The sequence below is a fragment of the Mauremys mutica genome, chromosome 4 (assembly GCF_020497125.1).
Source record: "Mauremys mutica isolate MM-2020 ecotype Southern chromosome 4, ASM2049712v1, whole genome shotgun sequence".
NCBI lineage: Eukaryota > Metazoa > Chordata > Testudines > Geoemydidae > Mauremys > Mauremys mutica.
Window position 1 is genome coordinate 116,749,876 of NC_059075.1, and position 18,881 is coordinate 116,768,756.

At 44.5% G+C, this 18,881-nt stretch overlaps 1 protein-coding gene across 1 annotated transcript in view; it reads left to right on the forward strand.

The window, feature by feature from the left end:
* LOC123368699 (NACHT, LRR and PYD domains-containing protein 3-like) overlaps positions 1 to 18,881 on the forward strand; it is a 118,385-nt gene that overhangs the window by 2,938 nt on the left and 96,566 nt on the right. The window contains exons 2-4 of the mRNA XM_045013736.1: positions 6,254 to 6,565; positions 12,353 to 12,391; positions 13,863 to 15,594. Coding sequence (XP_044869671.1) covers positions 6,274 to 6,565; positions 12,353 to 12,391; positions 13,863 to 15,594 — 2,063 coding nt within the window. The 5' untranslated portion in view covers positions 6,254 to 6,273. The remainder of the gene's footprint in view (positions 1 to 6,253; positions 6,566 to 12,352; positions 12,392 to 13,862; positions 15,595 to 18,881) is intronic.

Genomic DNA, 18,881 nt, shown 5'->3' on the forward strand with positions numbered 1-18,881 from the left:
ATCACTCAGACCCCTTTTAGTTACTGTCCTTTGTTCCAGTTTCTTTCAGGTATCCTGGAGGGTGGAGAGTCTATCTCTTTAGCCAGCTGAAGACAAACTGGAGGGGTCTCGCAGGGGTTTAAATAGATTTTGTCTTGTGGGTGGAGACCCTCTCCTCTCTCCTCTGCAAAGTCCAGCTCCACAATAGAGTTTTGGAGTCACGTGGGCAGGTCACATGTCCATGCATGACTCCGTTTTTACAGGCAGCAACCATTGCTTACCTGCTACCTTGAATGTCCTCATGTAGACTTCTTATGTGGATTGGAGCCTTCCAAGATTCATTGTCCCTTAAGGGCTTCTTGATTGGACCTTTACTTTGCACATTCCTTTCTCAAGCAGCTGGACAAATGCTTTACAAAGGCTATTTAAAAATCAAGCCAGTATACAACCAATATTCATCATTTCGAATATACAAATAATATATGCATACAAATAGGATTAATAGATTCACTAGATCATAATCGTTACAGAAATATGTTGCATGGCATGTGTAGCATAAAACATATTCGAATTATATCATATAAACATTCATAAGCATATTCCCATGAAGCCTTATGGGGTATACCATCACAGGGGTATTACTCTACTCCTATATACTACAATTCTTCTCCTTGGGCTGACACCTTGACGTGGTGGAGAAATTTGCATATACTTAAGACCCTAAGAGCAATGCTGTCTGGAGAACGCAGAACAGCAATTGTTGCCCGAGAACTCTCAAGGTACAACGTTGACATTGTCATTCTCAGTGAAACAAGACATGCAGATGAAGGTCTATTGAGGGAAAAGAGCAATAGTTATATTTTCTTTTCTAAAGGAAAACCAGCAAATGTTAGGTAAATACACGGTGACGGCTTCATAATCAAGAACCTTCTAGTCAACTGCGTGACTGAGCTCCCCATCAGCATCAATGAGCCCCTTCCGACCCTCTGCATCCAATTGGTCAATAAGTTATTTGCCACTATTATCAGTGCATATGCACCAACACTTAATGCTGAAGAAGAACAGAAAGAATCCTTCTACACTGACTTTGATACAATTTTTCATCCATTCCAAAACCAGATAAGATAATCCTCTTAGGAGCCTTTAACGCAAGAGTTGGCTGAGATTCTAATGTATGGAGTAGTACCATTGGGAAGGAAGGAGTGGGCAAGACCATTTCCAATGGCATCCTTCTACTCAGCAAATGTGCAGAATACGACCTTGTGATCACAAACAGAATCTTCCGACAAAACAACAAGTACAAAATGACATGGCAACATTCCTACTCAAAACAGTGGCACCTTCAGACTATGTCATTGTCAGAATACAGGATCTAAGAGATGTCCAAATCACCCGTGTCATGAGAGAAGCCGATGATTGCAGGACTGACCACTGCTTGGCAAGGTCAGTCATGTCCATCAGGATGGCACTGAAACTTTGAAAACAATCCAAATCACATAGATGGCACTACAATATCCAAAGACTTCAATCTTCATTGCACCAAGAGAACTTCCAGATACTACTCAGTGAAACACTGGCCATATGCATACCTGGAAATGACAACAGAAATGTTGAAGAAGACTGAGAAACCCTAAAATAGACCATCTACAAGGCTTGCGTGAAATCCATTGGCCTTGCTACCCACCACTATCAGGACTGGTTTGACAATAACAACATTGAGATTACAGCCCTTTTGAACCAGAAGAGGAAAGCTTTCTGTGACTGGCAAAAAACCAACCACAATCAAATCAGAAGCAGAGTCTTTCCGCCAGCTCAAAGTTGAAGTTCAAAGGAGGATCCAAGAAACAAATGGTGTGAGAACAAAGCAAAAGAAATCCAAATATTTGCTGACAGACATGATATGTGGAGCTTTTTTTGTGAGACAAAGACCTTGAATGGACCACGCTCATGTGGCCTCATACCTCTGAGATCTGAAGATGATAGAACCCTTCTTAAAAATAATTAATCCATCAAAGAGTACTGGAAAGAACACTAGCAAAAGCTTCTAAATCTAACGACACCATGGACTCAGTTCCTCAGCACCCAATCTGGGAAACTCTTGCAAACCCACAGACACCTGACGAGATATGCAAAGAAATTAAACAAATGAAGGACAATAAAGCACTTGGACGTGGCATACCTTCTGAAGTACTGAATGCGGGGGGAGAAACATTGACTAACAAGCTTAATTTGATGCTCCTTAAAATCTGGTGCACATAGCTGATTTACATAATGCTGACACCATCACCGTTTTCAAAAAGGGAGACAGGGCTGAGTCGACTGTGGCAACTATTGCCCTCCTCTCCATTGCTGGGAATATTCTTGCTAGAATCTTACTAAATTGCCTATTCTCCCTTGCAGAGGAAGTACTTCCAGAGTCCCAGTGTGGCTTCAGACCATCGCGAGGCACCACCGACATGATTTTTGCAGTCAGGCAGATCCAGGAAAAATGTCAAGAACAACACCAGCCTTTATTGATCTGACCAAAGCCTTTATCATAAACAGATAGTTAAGGGTTAATGCCTCGTTTACCTGTAAAGGGTTAAGAAGTTCACCTAGCATAGCTGACACCTGACCAGAGGAACCAATGGGAGAACAAGATGTTTCAAAAGGAAGGAGGGAAGTTTCCTTTGTTTAGTCACTTTCAGTTTTCAGCAGGAGTGAAAAAGATCAAGGAACCAGCCTCTTATCAGAGTAGTAAGTTTTAGAAAGGAATAAATAGGTTTATGTTTATTTTCTTTTGTAACTTGTCTTGGTGCAATTAGGGGGGAATTATCAAATTGGGTATTCTTGTGTGTATTAAGACTTCTGCCCAGGGGAACATCCTGTGATTTCAATCTATTGTCTGCGAGATGCACTGGTATGCTGTCTCCCAGAGGGTTTTTTTTTCTTTCTTTTACTTTTCTTTTCTTTAGTTAAAAGCCTTCTTTTTAAGAACCTGATTGATTTTTTCCCTATTTTTTAGATCCAAGGGAATTGGATCTGGACTCACCAGAGACTGGTGGGAGGGAAAAAGGGAGGGGGAAGGAGTAATTTTTGAGATCCAAGGGAATTGGATCTGGACTCACCAGGGAATTGGTGGAGGAGTCTCTCAAGGCTGGAGGGGAAGGTTTTTTGGGGAAAGGGAGTGATCCAGGTAATTCTGGATGGTGGCAGCGAGACCAGATCTAAGCTGGTAATTAAGCTTAGAAGTGCCCATGCAAGTCCCCACATCTGTACCCTAAAGTTCAGAGTGGGGATGAGACCTATGACACCTTAGACTCTGTCAACCGTGAGTCTCTGTGGAAACTCATGTCAAAGTTTGGCTGCCCAAGCAAATTTATCACCATTGTTAGACTCCTCCATGTCAGATGACTGCCTCTATCCAATTCAATGGCTCTACCTCAGAGCCCTTTGTCACCAAACTGGTATAAAACAAGGCTGTATACTGACATCCACCCTTTACTCCGTTTTCTGAGCAGCTATGAAAATACTAATACAAGACTGTCTACCACAGGGCATTGGCATCAAATATCAGACTGATAGCAACCTCTTCAACCTCTCTTGTCTCCATGCCAAAACTAAAGTAACATCAGCAACACTAACAGAACTCCAGTACGCAGATGACTGTGCTGTAGTCGCTCATTCAAGGAGGATCTACAAACAACCCTTAATTGCTTCTCTGAAGCTTACAAAAGCCTAGGACTAACTCCGAACATCAGCAAAACAAAAGTTCTCCACCAGCCAGTCCCCAGTCAATCATCAGACTCAGCAAGGAAGATCTACATTAACAAAGAAGAACTGGAAAGTGTAGAATACTTTGCCTACCTTGGCAGCCATCTCTCCCCCATTCTTAGCAAGCCCATATATATCTGCAGTGCATGCCCCTAGTCCACTCCTTACAACTTATGGTCATGTTCTGTTTCGGAGGATCATGAGTCTCTGTATCCCTTTTGTATCCCATAGGAGGGGTGAGGAGTGAAGTTGTGCTTAGGCCAAGGCCAGGCTTTACTTTGACTTTTAGTGTTTCTTATGCCTCCCCTCCCCGACTTTGCTCTTCCTAACGGTTTATGGTCATATATTGCACTTCCACCATAACTTGTAACACTTCAGCTCCATCTCTTATCTCTTCCCATTATACTAACGATCCCATCTGGTCAAGCAGAAACAACAGACAATGTCCCTGCTCCCTGCCCACACCTCAGCATGGACATTCTCAGGCCAATAAACAGGCCTATAAGCTATGGTCTGTAAATAACTCTGGCATTTCTTTTCTTAGTTATTAAATCTGTAGTTAGTTTACTATAGAATTGTCTGTCAGTGTTGTCCTTGGTGTGAGGTCTAAGGTGTGACTTGCCCAGAGATAAGTGACTGGTCCTTTGGGGATGGAACAACTTGTACATTTTGTGATTTTTGGAGTAAAGCAGCCATTGATGACATAAGTTTAGCTGACCAGGTTGGCAATATAGACTGGAAGATCGACCTGTGTTGGACCAGAGAGATCCTCATCCTCAGCGAGGTCGTCTACTGACCTTCACTCCCCTCACCCCAGCAAGAGACAAACATCATCTGATAGAACTGAGGGTTAGAAGAGACCAGCTCCTTCCTCAGTTTCTGAGGCACAAACAATAAGAGTGCAAGCACTGCAAATTAGAAATGTGCTGGGCTCTCATATGCTAGATTTGTATGAGGAGTGATTTGTACACTAATCACTTGCGATGTGGCAGGAGGAGAAGCCTGTGGTAGGGCCAGATACCCCACCCAACCGGATATACCCTGCCAGCTGAGGGAAGTACTGGAGGGTTCTTCTGATGCTGCTTTTGCTTTTCTGAGGGGGAGAGGGGACCCCTGAGCAGCTTCCAAGGGAAAGCAGGGTCCCCTGCTGATACCCCTGCTTGTCATGAAGAGGGAAGACCCAGCCTGCCAAGGAGGACAGGTGACAGCCCCTTCAGCAGAGTTCTGCCATGGGGAGAGGCCCCTGCGATTGGTTGCTCTGCCCCAGACGGCCAGCAAGTGGAGCAGTCAGCCAATCAGAGCTGCTTTCGAAGAGTTCTCTCCATTCCCAGCCCCTCCCTTCAGTAACTGGAAGCCATTCTCATAGGAGCAGGGGGAGCAGAAAGAACACAGCAGCGTAGGGCTGGGAGCAATGGGGCTGGGATGGACAGCACGTCTACTCCTGCCCCCTCCCTCCTGGGAGCATCTGGCCTAGGAAGAGACAGGGGTGGGTGAAGAGCTCTTGGAGCCATGTCCCTCACCCCAACCTGGGAGACTGGGCAACACTAATTATCTCTCACACACTGAGGGTGGGCAGGGGGAGTTCAGAAATCCAATGACAGACCAAATAACATAATGTCTTTTAAAAGTCTAATTATTTCTGATCTCTTGAGGTTGGCAATTCTGCTTCTGCTGTCACTGCTGGGGATGCTGGCGCTAGGCACTCTGAGTGAAATCCCTCTTCCTTCACAAAGGGAATCACTAGGCTCTGAGTGGTTTCTGCCTCCTGTTGCTACAGCTGGAAGTGAATGAGAAGGCCAGTGAAAGAGAGAGTGGGCAGAAAAACAGACCATCTCTGGATACAAAGTGTGGTGGGTGGGGGCACCCTGGTTCAGTCAGCTGTCCCCAAATTCCAACCCACGTGCCTTGGGATGGAAACCCCCATTTGCCTCCCATTATGCCACAACCCATTGGTTCCCTTCCATAGCCTTCAGGGATGCAGGAATCTACACCAAAATAAATGCTGAACTCAGATATATATCAATTTCTTTTTCTGGGCAGGGACAAAACCATAATTAATAAGAAGGACCATTAACAGAGCCCTATGAGAAAAATCACCCTGTAACCCCAGCAGTAACACAATACACTAAACAACAAAATAGCCCTTGTTTAACTGACACATAACCCGAGCTGCCCTCCAGCCTCAAACCCAGTGATTGCTGATGCCTGGGTGCAGTGTGAGCTTAGGGTGGCAAGTCCATCACAAACTCATGCCACTAAGAACTGTATGTTACACTGCACCACACTGTCATTTCTCACGTGGTCACACTATTGATCACATGGAGATCACTGCCATTCAGGGCAGAGAAATACAGGCTACAGTGTAAGGAGGCCGGACTTTTTTGTTTCTCTGTGCAGATAGAGATTCTTTTTCCAATTAGGACATCACTACACCTAAAGCTGTATGCGTACTGAATTACCACCTCAGCAACACTATGATATTCATAAATAATTGACTTTTAATTCTCCACATATTTTTCAGGTTATTGGTAATATCCTGCGATGACTACAGACAAAAATCTGAAAGAAATCCTTCTAGATATACTGGACAATCTCTCAGGGGAAAAGGAAGGAGATCTTGAAAGATTTAAATTCAGCTTAGAAAATGCTGACTATGAAAAAAAAGCACCAATCCCCAAAGGTCGGCTGCAGGAAGCTGACACTCGGATCAAACTTGTAGACCTCTTGTGTGAATACTACAAGGAACATGATGCAGTGAATGTAGCTATATCAGTCCTTGAAAAGATCAATCTCAGAGATTCTGCTGCTAAACTCAAGGAGGCAAGAAAGAAAGGTAAGAAAACCTAATGTTCCTGGAACTTCTGAATCTTTCCCCCTTTTGAATATTCCCTGAAATGGGTGCAGGAGGAACAGCTACAATCTAATTATTAAAACTGGTTGGAAAATGGATCTATCTCATAAAAAAATTTAGATTTTGAAATTTTGTTTCATCACAAATTGAGACAGAAACTTAAAATTTTGAAGTTGTTCAAGAATTGAAATGTTTCAAAAAATGCTTCATTTAAAAATGTGAAATGTTTTCATATTGATATTTTTATTTTTTGTATTAAATTTAAATATAAGGTCTGGTCTACACTATAGCCTTAAATCGGTACGTCACTATCTCGCTCCTGGCAACATGGTCATACCAACCTAACCCTCCATGTACACAGCACTATGGCAGTGGTAGCCGACATAGCTACTGCCGCTCTGGAAGGTGGATTAACTAAGCTGAGGGGAGAGCACTTCATTAAAGTGCTACAGTAGCATGGCATTTTAAGAGTAGGCATGCTCTGAAATGCAATACATTTGGAAAAGACAAGCCATTTCCCAATTTCCCCCCGTTCAGTCTTAGTTGTTTCCAGCAGTCATCTTGAGTGGCAGGGGAGAACTGGCAACTCAGATTACTTCACTCCCCACCCTTAAACAGGATTTGCATAAGGCAGGAATCCTTTGTCTCCCAAACTTGAACCCCCCCCACACACACACACTTCCGTTCCAGTGGAAAGTTACAAGAAGTCACAGGTAATGTTCAGTATCAGGTGACAAAACCACCTGATTGTGGTATTCCAGAGTCCATGCTTTAGCAGCAATATGGAGCACCCGCAGGAAGGCAAGCCTTTTCACAGTCCATTGTGCTAGCTGATGGGCCATTAGCACTGTCTGGCTTTTCCACTGTTGTACCTGAAGTGTTAGTAGTGGAAGTGAACCAAAGCAGGAAATATTAAATAGATGCACAGGCCAATATTCCTAACTTTAGATACAGAAATGAAATATTCACACAAGTAGGACAAAGAGATTCAGTAAACCATAACCTATCCAATGATATCTCACATGAACTATCTCACATAAAGCATATTCCAGTTGTATCATATTCATAAGCATATCTCCATAAAGAATATGGAGTGCAACGTCACAATAGGTCATTCAGGGTGTCAACAGGTTACACTCAATAGGGAGTATGAGCAGAGAAGAAATAGGGTGTTGCTATGCTGGAAGGCATTAAAGGGTTCCATCAACCGATTGTTTGCTGTAGAGACAACTTCAGAGATTCTTCAAGCTGTTGCTGTACTAAATAGATGGCAGGGACTTCATGTGTTTCCCCTAGTTTCCCCAGAAATCAATAGGGTTCTGCAATTGATGCCAAAAGCATTTTTTGGAATTTGGGGATTGGCTGAGGTATACGTCATACACACAGACGGACAAATAGAAAAATGCCTTTGAAGTGAGTGTATGGCCTTCGCAAGCTCAACTAATAATATTCTACTACTGAGAAGTCCACTAAGAACTGCTCTCTTTCAAAATGGCTGCCATCTCCATCAGGATTGAAGTCCAAGCCCACGGTCAGGTGGCTATTTTGAGAAAGGCATCTATTTCCCATTGTTCTCAGTGGGACTGAAGTTTCAGGGTGCTTTTAACAAATATGGGTGTTGGTCTCACTCTCATTGGAAAGTCGGTTTTTTGACAGTGCTGCCACAGCAACACTTTAATGCCTCAAGTGTAGACAAAGCCATCGAGAAGAATGTTATGCATCAGCCTCTGCTGGAAGAAACTTTCAGTTATGAAAAAAGGAAAAAAATAATCCAGAATATTTATTTTCAAATATTACTTATTGCACTAGATTTACCCCACAGAGGAGAGAGTAAAGGGAAAACAGAGCTGTGTGTGGAAGGATACAAGAGGGGGACAATGAGTGAGTGTGTGTGAGAGAGAGAGAGAAAGAGGGAATATGTGGGGAGCAGGAGGGAGGGTGAAACTGGAGCAAGTGTGTGCAAGGGACTATGGAGGACAGAGAGGAAGAGGGATTTGGAATATTCATGGAGGGGATGTAGGGAGGTGAAAGAGGTAGGGAACTTTTGGCATGGTGTTGTGTGAATCTGGTGATGCAAAGCATCTGCTAACCCAGTCTAACTGGACTCCATGCTCTGAGTTTGGGTTAGAGCAGCCAGAGTATGCCATTGAACCTGGCCTTAAAAATTAAATTTAAAAAAAATGCAAGGTTGATACTTCCTATCTTCAGATTGGAGGGAGAGGCTGGGAGGGATGAAGACACGAGTGTGCCATGAGGGCAAAGAGGGTGACAACAGTGGGAGGGAAGGGGGGCTAGTTTTTAAAAAATAAATTCCATGACATGCCACCCCCAAACTTGGGCTAGTAGCAGGATTTGAACTCTGTCTCTATAAATCCTCAGCTCAGCTAGGATCTCATCATTTGAGCTATACTCAGAAATAGTTGTTAGCTTTTGTCAAGGCTGAAGTATCAATACATTTACTCTCTTGAGCTGCTTACTTGTGGGGGGAAAAAAGGTCTGTTTAAAAAAATTCTGTCCTGCTTTATTATATATACAGAAGGCTTGAGTGTTTAAAGTGTTTTTTGTTCAACTCAAGCTTCTGATATAGAGTTGCAAGAAAAGATCTCTTCAGAACTAATGCCCCTTTAATTATAGGACTGAGAAAGTTTCCACACCACTCATCTGGGCTTGCAGTGAGACCTCTGCCAAAATTGGGGATGACTAAATGCAGCAGTACTGAAATTTCTAATTTATTTATTTTTTTAAAAGAAAACCCCCACTTTGTTAACATTTTTTGTTTTGTTCTTTGGAGGTTTGCTTTCAACCCTTTCAGATTGTTTTTATAATAATACCCAGCTCCAATATAGGGCTTTTCATTAGCAGATCTCAGTGCTCAGATATCATTAAGAAAGACGCTATGGCTATGTCTACATTGACATGTAAGTCTAGGATTAGTGGGATTTGAGTCAGCTGACCCATGTCAGGGAATGGTTTAAGCACCTTCCTTGCATTTTAACCCTAGGTTAAGGATTGTCTGACCTGTGCTTGAACCTGGGGTTCTGGCCTCCCCACAGCAGTGCACAGACCTGAGTCAAAGTAACCTGATCCCAGAGTGCCTGGTGCCCCCCTATCCTAGTGTCACCACTCTAGCCTTATAAATATGTTTCATTTGGGGAAAAACTAATGCCCACCCTATTTGTTAACTGTGATGGTGCTGTTGATGGGATTCAGCTGTCCATAAGAAGCACATGAGCACATTCACTGCATAATTAGCACCTTTGGTGGCTGTCTCAGTAGAATGACTGCAGTTTGTTAGGGCTTTACACTGAACTACTGTCTATTCTGAGAGTTGGGTTCTCTACCTCTAGGCTGTCACATTGGCAGGAAAATTCCCATGTACTCCTGTTCTGTGGATAATTAGGACGTCAGTCTCCAGAGCTGCCAAATTATTAAATGAAACTTTGCAATTCTTAATTTTTAAAAATGGGCTATTCAATTAAGCTGTTTTTTTTTGACTGTTTTGAAGTTTGACATAAGATGACAGTATCAGAGGAAAAACACCTCCCCACCCCTCCCCAGGCTGGCTGCTGCTGGCTACGGAGTGCTGCAGTGTTTCCCCAGGGCTTGGGGTGAAGTGTGCTCCATCCCTCATCCCCTCAAGAATCCCTCATCCCTGCCCCCACTGCACCCGGGAGGTAGAGATAAAGGATCCCTGGAGTCTCTGGGGATGTTTTGGGGCTGCTCCCACTCATTGCCCTCACAGTGCACGCTGCCCAGGCATCTCTAGACATGCAGCCCCAGGGAGGGCAGTAGAGGCCTGGGAGCAAGGGACAGACAGTAGAGTGGGACCAAGTGGCTGCCCTGCAGGGAAGGGGAGCAGCGGAGTTCCTGGCTCAGCACAGCCAGAGGAGGGATGACTATGAGCATCCTGGCAGCTGGGAGCCGTCTCCCACTTCTCACCTTTGTTCCTGGCAAGCTCTGCACAGCAGCAAGGAGGAGCTGGAGCCAAAGCTGCCACCACCATATGAGTGTGATGGGGTGGGCTAGGCCCAACGGCCCCCTGCTGGAGGCCTCAGGGTCCTGCCACTCTTGTCCCAGGAAAGGAGTAGTAGAGGTGTCTTCCAAGCAGCCGAGAGTGGCTGCAGGGGACACAGCCAGTTAGGGTACAGGAAGGCCATATAGAAAGGACCTGCAAAGCCAGAGACAGGCAATTATTTGCTGGAGCCAGAGGAATCCAGATGGTGTCCCTGGTTGGCCAAAGGGAACTGCAGCACCATGAACAGATCAGTGCTAGCGGGGACTGTGAGAAAGAGCTCCTGGCTGGCTGCTGGCCCTGAACATAGAAGAGCCCTGAGCTAAGGGTGAAGCACTGGTGAAGGCTGGGGCTGTGGGGAAGTTACCTAGGGAACTGAAAGCAGCTTAGTTAGAGGGACACCGTGGCATGTGGCCGCTGTTCTTAGAGTCCCTAGGCTGTGACTTGCAGTAATGGGCGGTCTTGGGTGCCCCCCCATAGGCCACTAGGAAAGTGGCCTATAATTGGACAGCCATAACTCCCAAAAAGGGGACCTGAACTACGTAGTGGCCTGGCTGAAGAGCTGGGGCCAGAAGGGCCCAGATAGGAAGTATCGCTGCCAGGGAGAAGCCCTGGGGCTACAACCTGATACCAGGGCTGGAGCTATTTTAAGACTGAAGATACACCTGACCAGAAGGGGCACTCTTGAGAGGTTAGTGCCACGCCATTACAAGGAGGCTGTCAGGAAGGTGTGTAGCTATTTCCCACTTGCTGCCCTGACAGTGCCTCAGCTGGGGCACCCCTGCACATGCAGCTCCAGAGGGCCCGAGAGCAAGGGCCAGAGAGCACAGTGGGAACAAGCAGGTGCCATGCAGCAAGGAGGAGCTGGAGCTGCCACCACTGAAGGAGACTGTGCGGGAATTTTGGGGGCTGACCCCCACTCACTCCTCTCACAGTGCATGCAGCCCAGGCACCCCTGCATATGCAGCCCCAGAGGGGCTGTGGTCAAGGGCCAGAGAGTGGAGTAGGGACCAAGCGGCTGCCATGCAGGGAGGGGAGCAGCAGGGATCCCGGCTCAACATGGCCAGGAGAGGGATGACTCCCAACATCCCAGTGGCTGGGAGCTGCATCGCGCCTGGAAGCTTTGCTCCTTGGCTTGAGGGAACTCTGTGCAGCAGCGAGGAGGAGTCAGAGCAGGAGCTGCTGCCACTGGGAGAGGAGCAGGAACAGGGATCGTGTTTGACCAGGCAGGAATGGTGCTTCCGGCTGCTGGGCTGGCTGCCTGCAGCGCTGCTCCTCTGCCACCAGGATCTCTGGGATACACCCAGAGAGCTTTCAGGACCCAAGTCAAGCCAGGGCTACGTGCACACAGGAAAGCAATAGGGCTTGGATCCTAGGTCCCATCTTAACATGGGCTCAGACCCTCCAGCCCTGCAAGGACCTGGAACCCTAGATCTGAGCCCTAGGTTAGCACAATTGGTGCATGGACACAATGGGGGTTAGACTTGAGCCCAGGCTTACATCGTTGTGTTGAAACACCGTTAAGTGGCTACTCCAGTGGTTTAAAAAAAGTAAGAGTATTGCTTCTGTGGACATTTTGAATCAGTCAATGAACTAGTGTCTCCAAAGAAATGCTCTTTGCCTGCCTCAGCTGTGGGTTTACTAGGGAGCTTATTACTGCAGAGAACCCAGAATGAATGACTTGTCCCAATGTCCTGAACTGTGTGATACTCTGTGATTTTTGTTGCACTAACATTCATGTGAAATTTCTCTTTCAGCTTTCGGTCCTCAGCAAACACCTGAAACATCAGCAAATGGTATGTGGCATTCAATAAGGAATTGCATTGCATAATTACTAGTGATTACCAGAAATAGGCTAGGTCAGCCAGACATTTGGTTTACTAGTGGAAATAGTAAGTAACACCTCAGAGTGCAGCCTCACTAGATCACACAGGTTACTCAGGGTGGGATGGGGGATGAGGAAATCAATGGAGAGATCTCCAGGAAAGAATCAGGTGCTGCAGAACATGGTGCTGGTGAGTAGGTGGAGCTGTTGTCTCTGAGGCAGTACTGAACCAGTGCAGCAGCATGATGCTGGAAGACACTCTCCTGCTAGGGATGCCATCTTTTAAATGAGTCAAAATAACTAGAGGTCAACATTTGTGGTCACTGAAGGTGCTGTGGCAATTTTTTAAACCTCTGGGCCCTGGACAAGTTTTAGGTTATATTTAGTTATATTCTTTGCACCTAAATTCCAATTACTGTTTCAATTATACCTGTCATTTTCTATCACTTCATGCCCTACTTTGTTACAGAGTGCCATTGTGCATTGTTAAAGGTTTCACCCTAGAGGTGGCTGCATTTCAGTAACTGATGAAGTGATTTCTTATTATATGTTTAGAAGTCTAATCTGGAGTTTTCAGCACCCTCAACAGGAGAACTTAACTATTTCACTCCAGACAGTGTAAGGAATAAATCAACGGGAATACAGCCCTTCCATCTGATAGAGCACGCTTACTTGCATGTACCTCATCTAAAACAGCAATTTATTAGATTTAAGCACACAAACATAAGCAATAGGTTTAGAACATCCCAGATATTTACCTGACATCTGGAATGGTATTGAGTAATTAACAGCAGGTTCGCAGTGCCCAGTTGTTCACCCATTGGGAAGAAAGGGTGTCAGGAAAACGTCTTTCAAGATGGCGTCAGAGAATTGCTTCCAAGTACACTCTTTTAGCTAACCTTTTATAACAGCAAAAACATAGGTCTTAATGACTCCTACTGAATCAACACTTTTCCTAACTTTCAATAAACTTCTAATATGAGAGGTTTCTAGGTTCACGTCTTTCCAACCACCAAGGTTTTCAGTCCTAGATATTTACTTGTCTCTACCCTCCTCCCATTCTGATTAGCAGAAACTGTAGCTAGTTTTAACTTTGCTTGTAAAAGCCTGTCTCCAAATCAACTCTTAACTATGTGGTGTTCTATTTCATTAATTCTTGGTGGCTGAATGCACATAATATGGCTGCAATGGCCTTTATCGTATCCTGGAGTACACAAACCCCTCAAATCCAGGGAAACAGAAGGTCTTAGCCTACACTTTTCTCTCACATCACTGATTTCAATGTGACCACTGATATGAGTACGGACTGCACCCATAGTTAATTTATGTGGGAACACTTTATGACGATAGGTGCACTATAAACTTAGAGTACCAGTATTATTGTTTAAATAGCTTAATTGTAACATTGCAATAATATCTAATGCTTCTTGTCACTAACTCAGCTTACAGAGTGAAGTACAGACAACATGTACGAAACAAATACACCACAATAAAAGACATGAACTCTCGTCTTGGTGAGAATGTGAAGCTAAATAGCAGATACACAAAGCTCATCATTGTAAATGAACATCGTCACAAAAAGCAGAGAGAACATGAAATAATGGCCTTGGGACGGAGACATGCAGAAATCATGGCTGAGCGCGCTAGTCCTATCACCATAGCCAATTTATTTGACTCTGATAAAGATGGACAGTCACCACAAATTGTTGTGCTCCAGGGAGCTGCAGGGATTGGAAAAACACTTACAGCAAGAAAGATCATGTTGGACTGGGCAAATGAGGAACTGTATCAGAACATGTTTGACTATGTTTTCTACATAAATTGCAGGGAAATAAACTTGGTCTGTGAGCAGGGAAGTGTTGAAGATTTGATTTTAAAAAATTGTCTTGATCAAAATGCACCAACTAAAGAGATTCTGATGAATCCAGAAAAACTCCTGTTCATAATTGATGGTTTTGATGAACTGAGATTTTCCTTTAATCAACCAACAAGTAATCTGTGCTCGGATCCCTGTAAGAAGCAGCCAATGGAAATCATACTGAGCAGTTTATTCAGGAAAGAAGTGCTTCACAAATCGTACTTAATAATTACTACAAGACCAACTGCCCTGGAGAAACTTGGGCAGTGTTTGAAAGATGAATATTGTGCATATGCAGAGATCTTGGGATTTTCTGAAAATGAGAGAAAAGAATATTTCTACAAGTTCTTTGGGAATGAAGAACAAGCAAGAAGAGCCTTTAACTTTGTAAAAGACAATGAAATGCTGTTCACCATGTGCTTTGTCCCCATTGCGTGTTGGATCATGTGCACGGTTCTGAAACAACAGATGGAAGCAGGTGAAGATCTTGCACAAATTTCCGATACAATCACTGGCATCTACATGCTCTATCTCTTCAGTTTATTAGAGGGTCACTGCAGCAATTCAGAGAAACAACAGGTACAAGATAACTTGAAGGGACTTTGCTCTTTGGCTGCAGATGGACTCTGGAGGCAGAAAATACTGTTTGAAGAAGAAGATGTCAAGAAACATGGGTTAGATAAACCTGATTCCCTCTTTCTGAATGAAAACATGTTTCAAAAAGGCATTGTCTGTGAACGTGTTTACAGCTTCATTCACTTGAGTTTTCAAGAGTTTTTTGCAGCTTTGTTTTATGTGTTGGAGAAAGAAGAAACAGCAAAAAAATCAGAAACTGCTATACAACCTGTGGAAAAATTGTTTGAAAAGTGTGGAAAATCTAGGAATTATTTAATGTTAACAGTACAATTCCTGTTTGGTCTCTTAAATAAAAAGAGAATGGAGGAGATGGAGAAAAATCTTAGCTGCAAATTTTCACCCAAAATTAAAAATAATTTACTAACGTGGGTTAAAGAAAAACCCTTTTTGTCATTGTTCAACTATGATAAATTGCTTTCTGATAAGGAGGAGATAATTTTCTATCTGGATTATTTTTACTGTTTGTATGAAATTCAAGAAACCAAATTTGTGCAGAGTGCAATGAATCATTTCACGGAGCTAAAATTTTCTCATCATACCTTTACCAAAATGGATCGAATTGTTCTTCAATTCTGTATAAAGAATTGCTGTAAACTGCAGTCAGTTTACATAGGGAAGTGTAGGTTTCTAACTGAAGACCCGAATGAAGATTCCACAGGACCATGCAAGTGGCCACTTCGGTGAGTGTTATCTGAGATCTAAAAATATTTAACTTATTTTTTTAAACGTTGATTTTTTCCCTTGGGTTTTCATAGCTCACAAATGGCCAAATGACCCACCATAAAAGTGACTCAATTTAGTGACAAACATTTAAGACTGGGAAGGACCATGCCACATCCACCTCCAGACCTTAAAAACATGGAAAATATGAAGTCAAGGGGAAAGACTTGTGCACTCATTTCTATCTTGATGTTGCCTAAACATTGTCAGTAATGCTGCAGTGCTCCATTTGGCTTTCACCTCCATTCCCAATAACTACCAAAAGCAATATGTACCCCAACTTCATCACACTTACATGCCAGTGCAAAACTCTGTGGAGTGCTAGAGTGTGGAGCTAGAGTGAATGAGAGATGAAGAGGTTGTGGGTGGCTCAGATCTTTTTAGAGATGGAGTGAGTGTTCTGGAGGCAGCAAGAGAAGAGGAGGTGATGGTAGGAAAGCAGAAGGGTGGGCATGAGGTTAGGCAGGATGGCAGCAGAAGGGCCAACGTGGTGGTGGGGTATGTGTGTGGGAGGCAGAGAAGGAAAGGATTGAGGGAGCGCCCAGGTTAAGGCAGATATCATCAGAAGTCAGGAGGCAGTTATGGATATGAGACCTATATCTATTTGGGCTGGTGAGAGGAGAGGGGAGATTGGGATGGAGTCAGTAGAGCAGGTGGGAAGTGAAGGGGGGTGAGGGAAAACAAGGAAGGGGAAATGAGGCCAGTGGAGGGAGTGGCTTATCCAGAGGACTAAAGCACCACTGCACTGGACCTCACAAGAGGCAGCGGCTGATCATTGTTTGTCCTGAGGCAGGGTGCATAGTGCTCTGGGGGGCCATGAGGCTGCTGTGGAGCAAACCCTGTCACACAGGAGATTAAGTTAAGCCACTCTCCACATTCTGCAAGGGTACAAGGCAGAGCTGGGCAACCTTAAATCTGCATTAACAACATTTTTGGGCCGCTAGTATCAGTTATATGTAGGTCCTGTTTGTCTGTGGAGCATTTTATAACAGTTTAATTATAACAGTAAATCTGTGCACCAATCCAAATGTGCCAATGCATCTGCCACTGCCCAAATGTCAACACTCAGTCTGAGGGGTTTTCTCATTAAATGCCATTATAGTATGGGGCAAACTTCTGAAGTCTGGGAAACAGAATCCCAGGAGTTCAAAGCTCACCTCTTCTCAGTGCTGTTTATATTATATTCGTTACCCTTTTCATTGACCAATGCTATGAGCCCCAATCTTAGAAGGCAGTTCCCAAAGAGCTGCTGAACACACCCCATTGTTTGAAGAAGCTGGCAGAGAGATTATGCAGGGTCACTGCCGGGATAGACCCCAGCTCTCTAACATAACACACCCCAATTTCATCCACTGAAGCATACTGCCTCTCATGTTCTCTACACCAGTTTTGCTTATCCCAGCTCTAACCACTATAAACCACATCCCTCACCCTGCATGAGGGATAGAGTCCAGGATTCTTGTTCAACAATATTCAACTGCTGATTAGTAAATACTTGAGTGACTCTCTGTGAAATTGTTTGTCAAGATCTCCTCTGGTGAGCTGCTGGGTGGTGGCCATGGTCTGAACACTGCTTGGGAACCATGGGCTAGGGTTTGGGAACCATGTCCCCTCAGATCACCCACTCCCCTAGCATGCCCCACCCCAGGCAGTAGTGGTCTGGGTTTTCCAGGGTGGTTTTTGTGGAAGGTGTTTACAAGGTCAGTGGTGTGAACATCCTGCCCCAGTTCCCAGAAGTATATGGAAAACCAGATGTATTCGGAGGGAACAGGTTAAGCCAAGTAGAAAGATCACTGTGTTTATTTGCCAGGGAACTTGGTGGGGCCAAAGAACTTGTAGTCCAATTATGAGTTGGCCTGTCCATGTGTGGGTATCTTGTTGAGAGCCGTACCCTCTGGCCTATTGAAAGGAGGGGCCCCTCCAGTCATTGACAGTCAGCATAATGTTTTTAGCTCTTCTTGGCATTCTCGAGGTGATATTAAGGTCATCCTGAGTTTAGCATAGCTGCTGTATCCAGTCAACCCACAGTAGAACCCAAGTCCAAAAAAAAAAGTGGGGAGGCTTTGCCTTATAGAGGCATGTTCTGCATTTTTGTATGTGAATTCTGCCTGAGGTAGCAGTAAGGACCAGTCATTCTGGTGGAATTTTATGTAGTATTGAAGGTACTGTTCCAGGATCTGGTTGGGTCTTTCCATTTGATCTATTGTCTTGGAGTGTTAGGTGAAGGAGAGACAGAAGCAGATGCCCAAAATCCAGTGAGCTCCTCGTCGGAAGTGAAAGATAAGTTACAAACTGTGGTCATGGATGATGTGCTCCAGGAGGACATGGAGGTGGATGATTTGATCCACCCAGATTCAGGCATTTTCCTGGGAGCAGGTTGGGCCAGTGCAGGTGATGAAGAGTGCCACCTTTGTGAGATGGTTCACTACTGTCAGAATGGTCATGAACCGATTGGACTCAGGATATTCTACTCCAAAATAGGACAACAACTATCCAGAGACCAGATAGAGTCTCGAGAGATTGCAGGCGTCTGAAGGGTTTATTGTGCAGTACCTTGGAATGGGCTCATGCATTTTAAGACACCCACAGGCCTGTGCTCTGGCCCGCATGCAAGGCTACCAGAAGAAACAAGAGACTCGGCACAGAGTTTTAAAGTGGACAAAATGTCCTGCCAGTGTGTGGGGGGGGGCGGTCGGTCATGACATACTTGTAGAGTTGTTGTCCTTGTAGGCTGGGGGAGGGGGGAGACATGTATATGCCCCTTTGTGTAGGTACCCTGTCTTGGACACCATGGAGTCCCTTACTTATGGGTTCTGCTCATCAGGAGGGATCCTATGGACTGTACGAGAGTGAGCAGGTCTTGGCGAGAGGCCGTGCCCAGAAAGTTATGAGGTTTAAGGATGCAGGAGATTTTAGGATTTGAGTCCTTCAGATCAGCATTAAATTCTCCCTTCTGGGACAGAGCATTGAGCATGCTGGTTTTGGTTCCTGGGTGATAGGAGATTAGGAAATCAAAGCACATAAAGAATGAGGCCTACCTAAGATGACATTGAGGACTTTGAACCTATGCAGATATTCTAGTTTCTTATGATGGTGCGTGCCTGATATTTTTCTAGCACAGAGCAGTAAAAGGGGTGATCTGCTCCAAGAACCTCAGGATGAACAGCCAATAGAAGCTTGCAAACTCCAGCAAATGTTGTTGTAATTCACAAATGTATCCTTGGAGGTAGCAGGTTTAGGAAGAAAT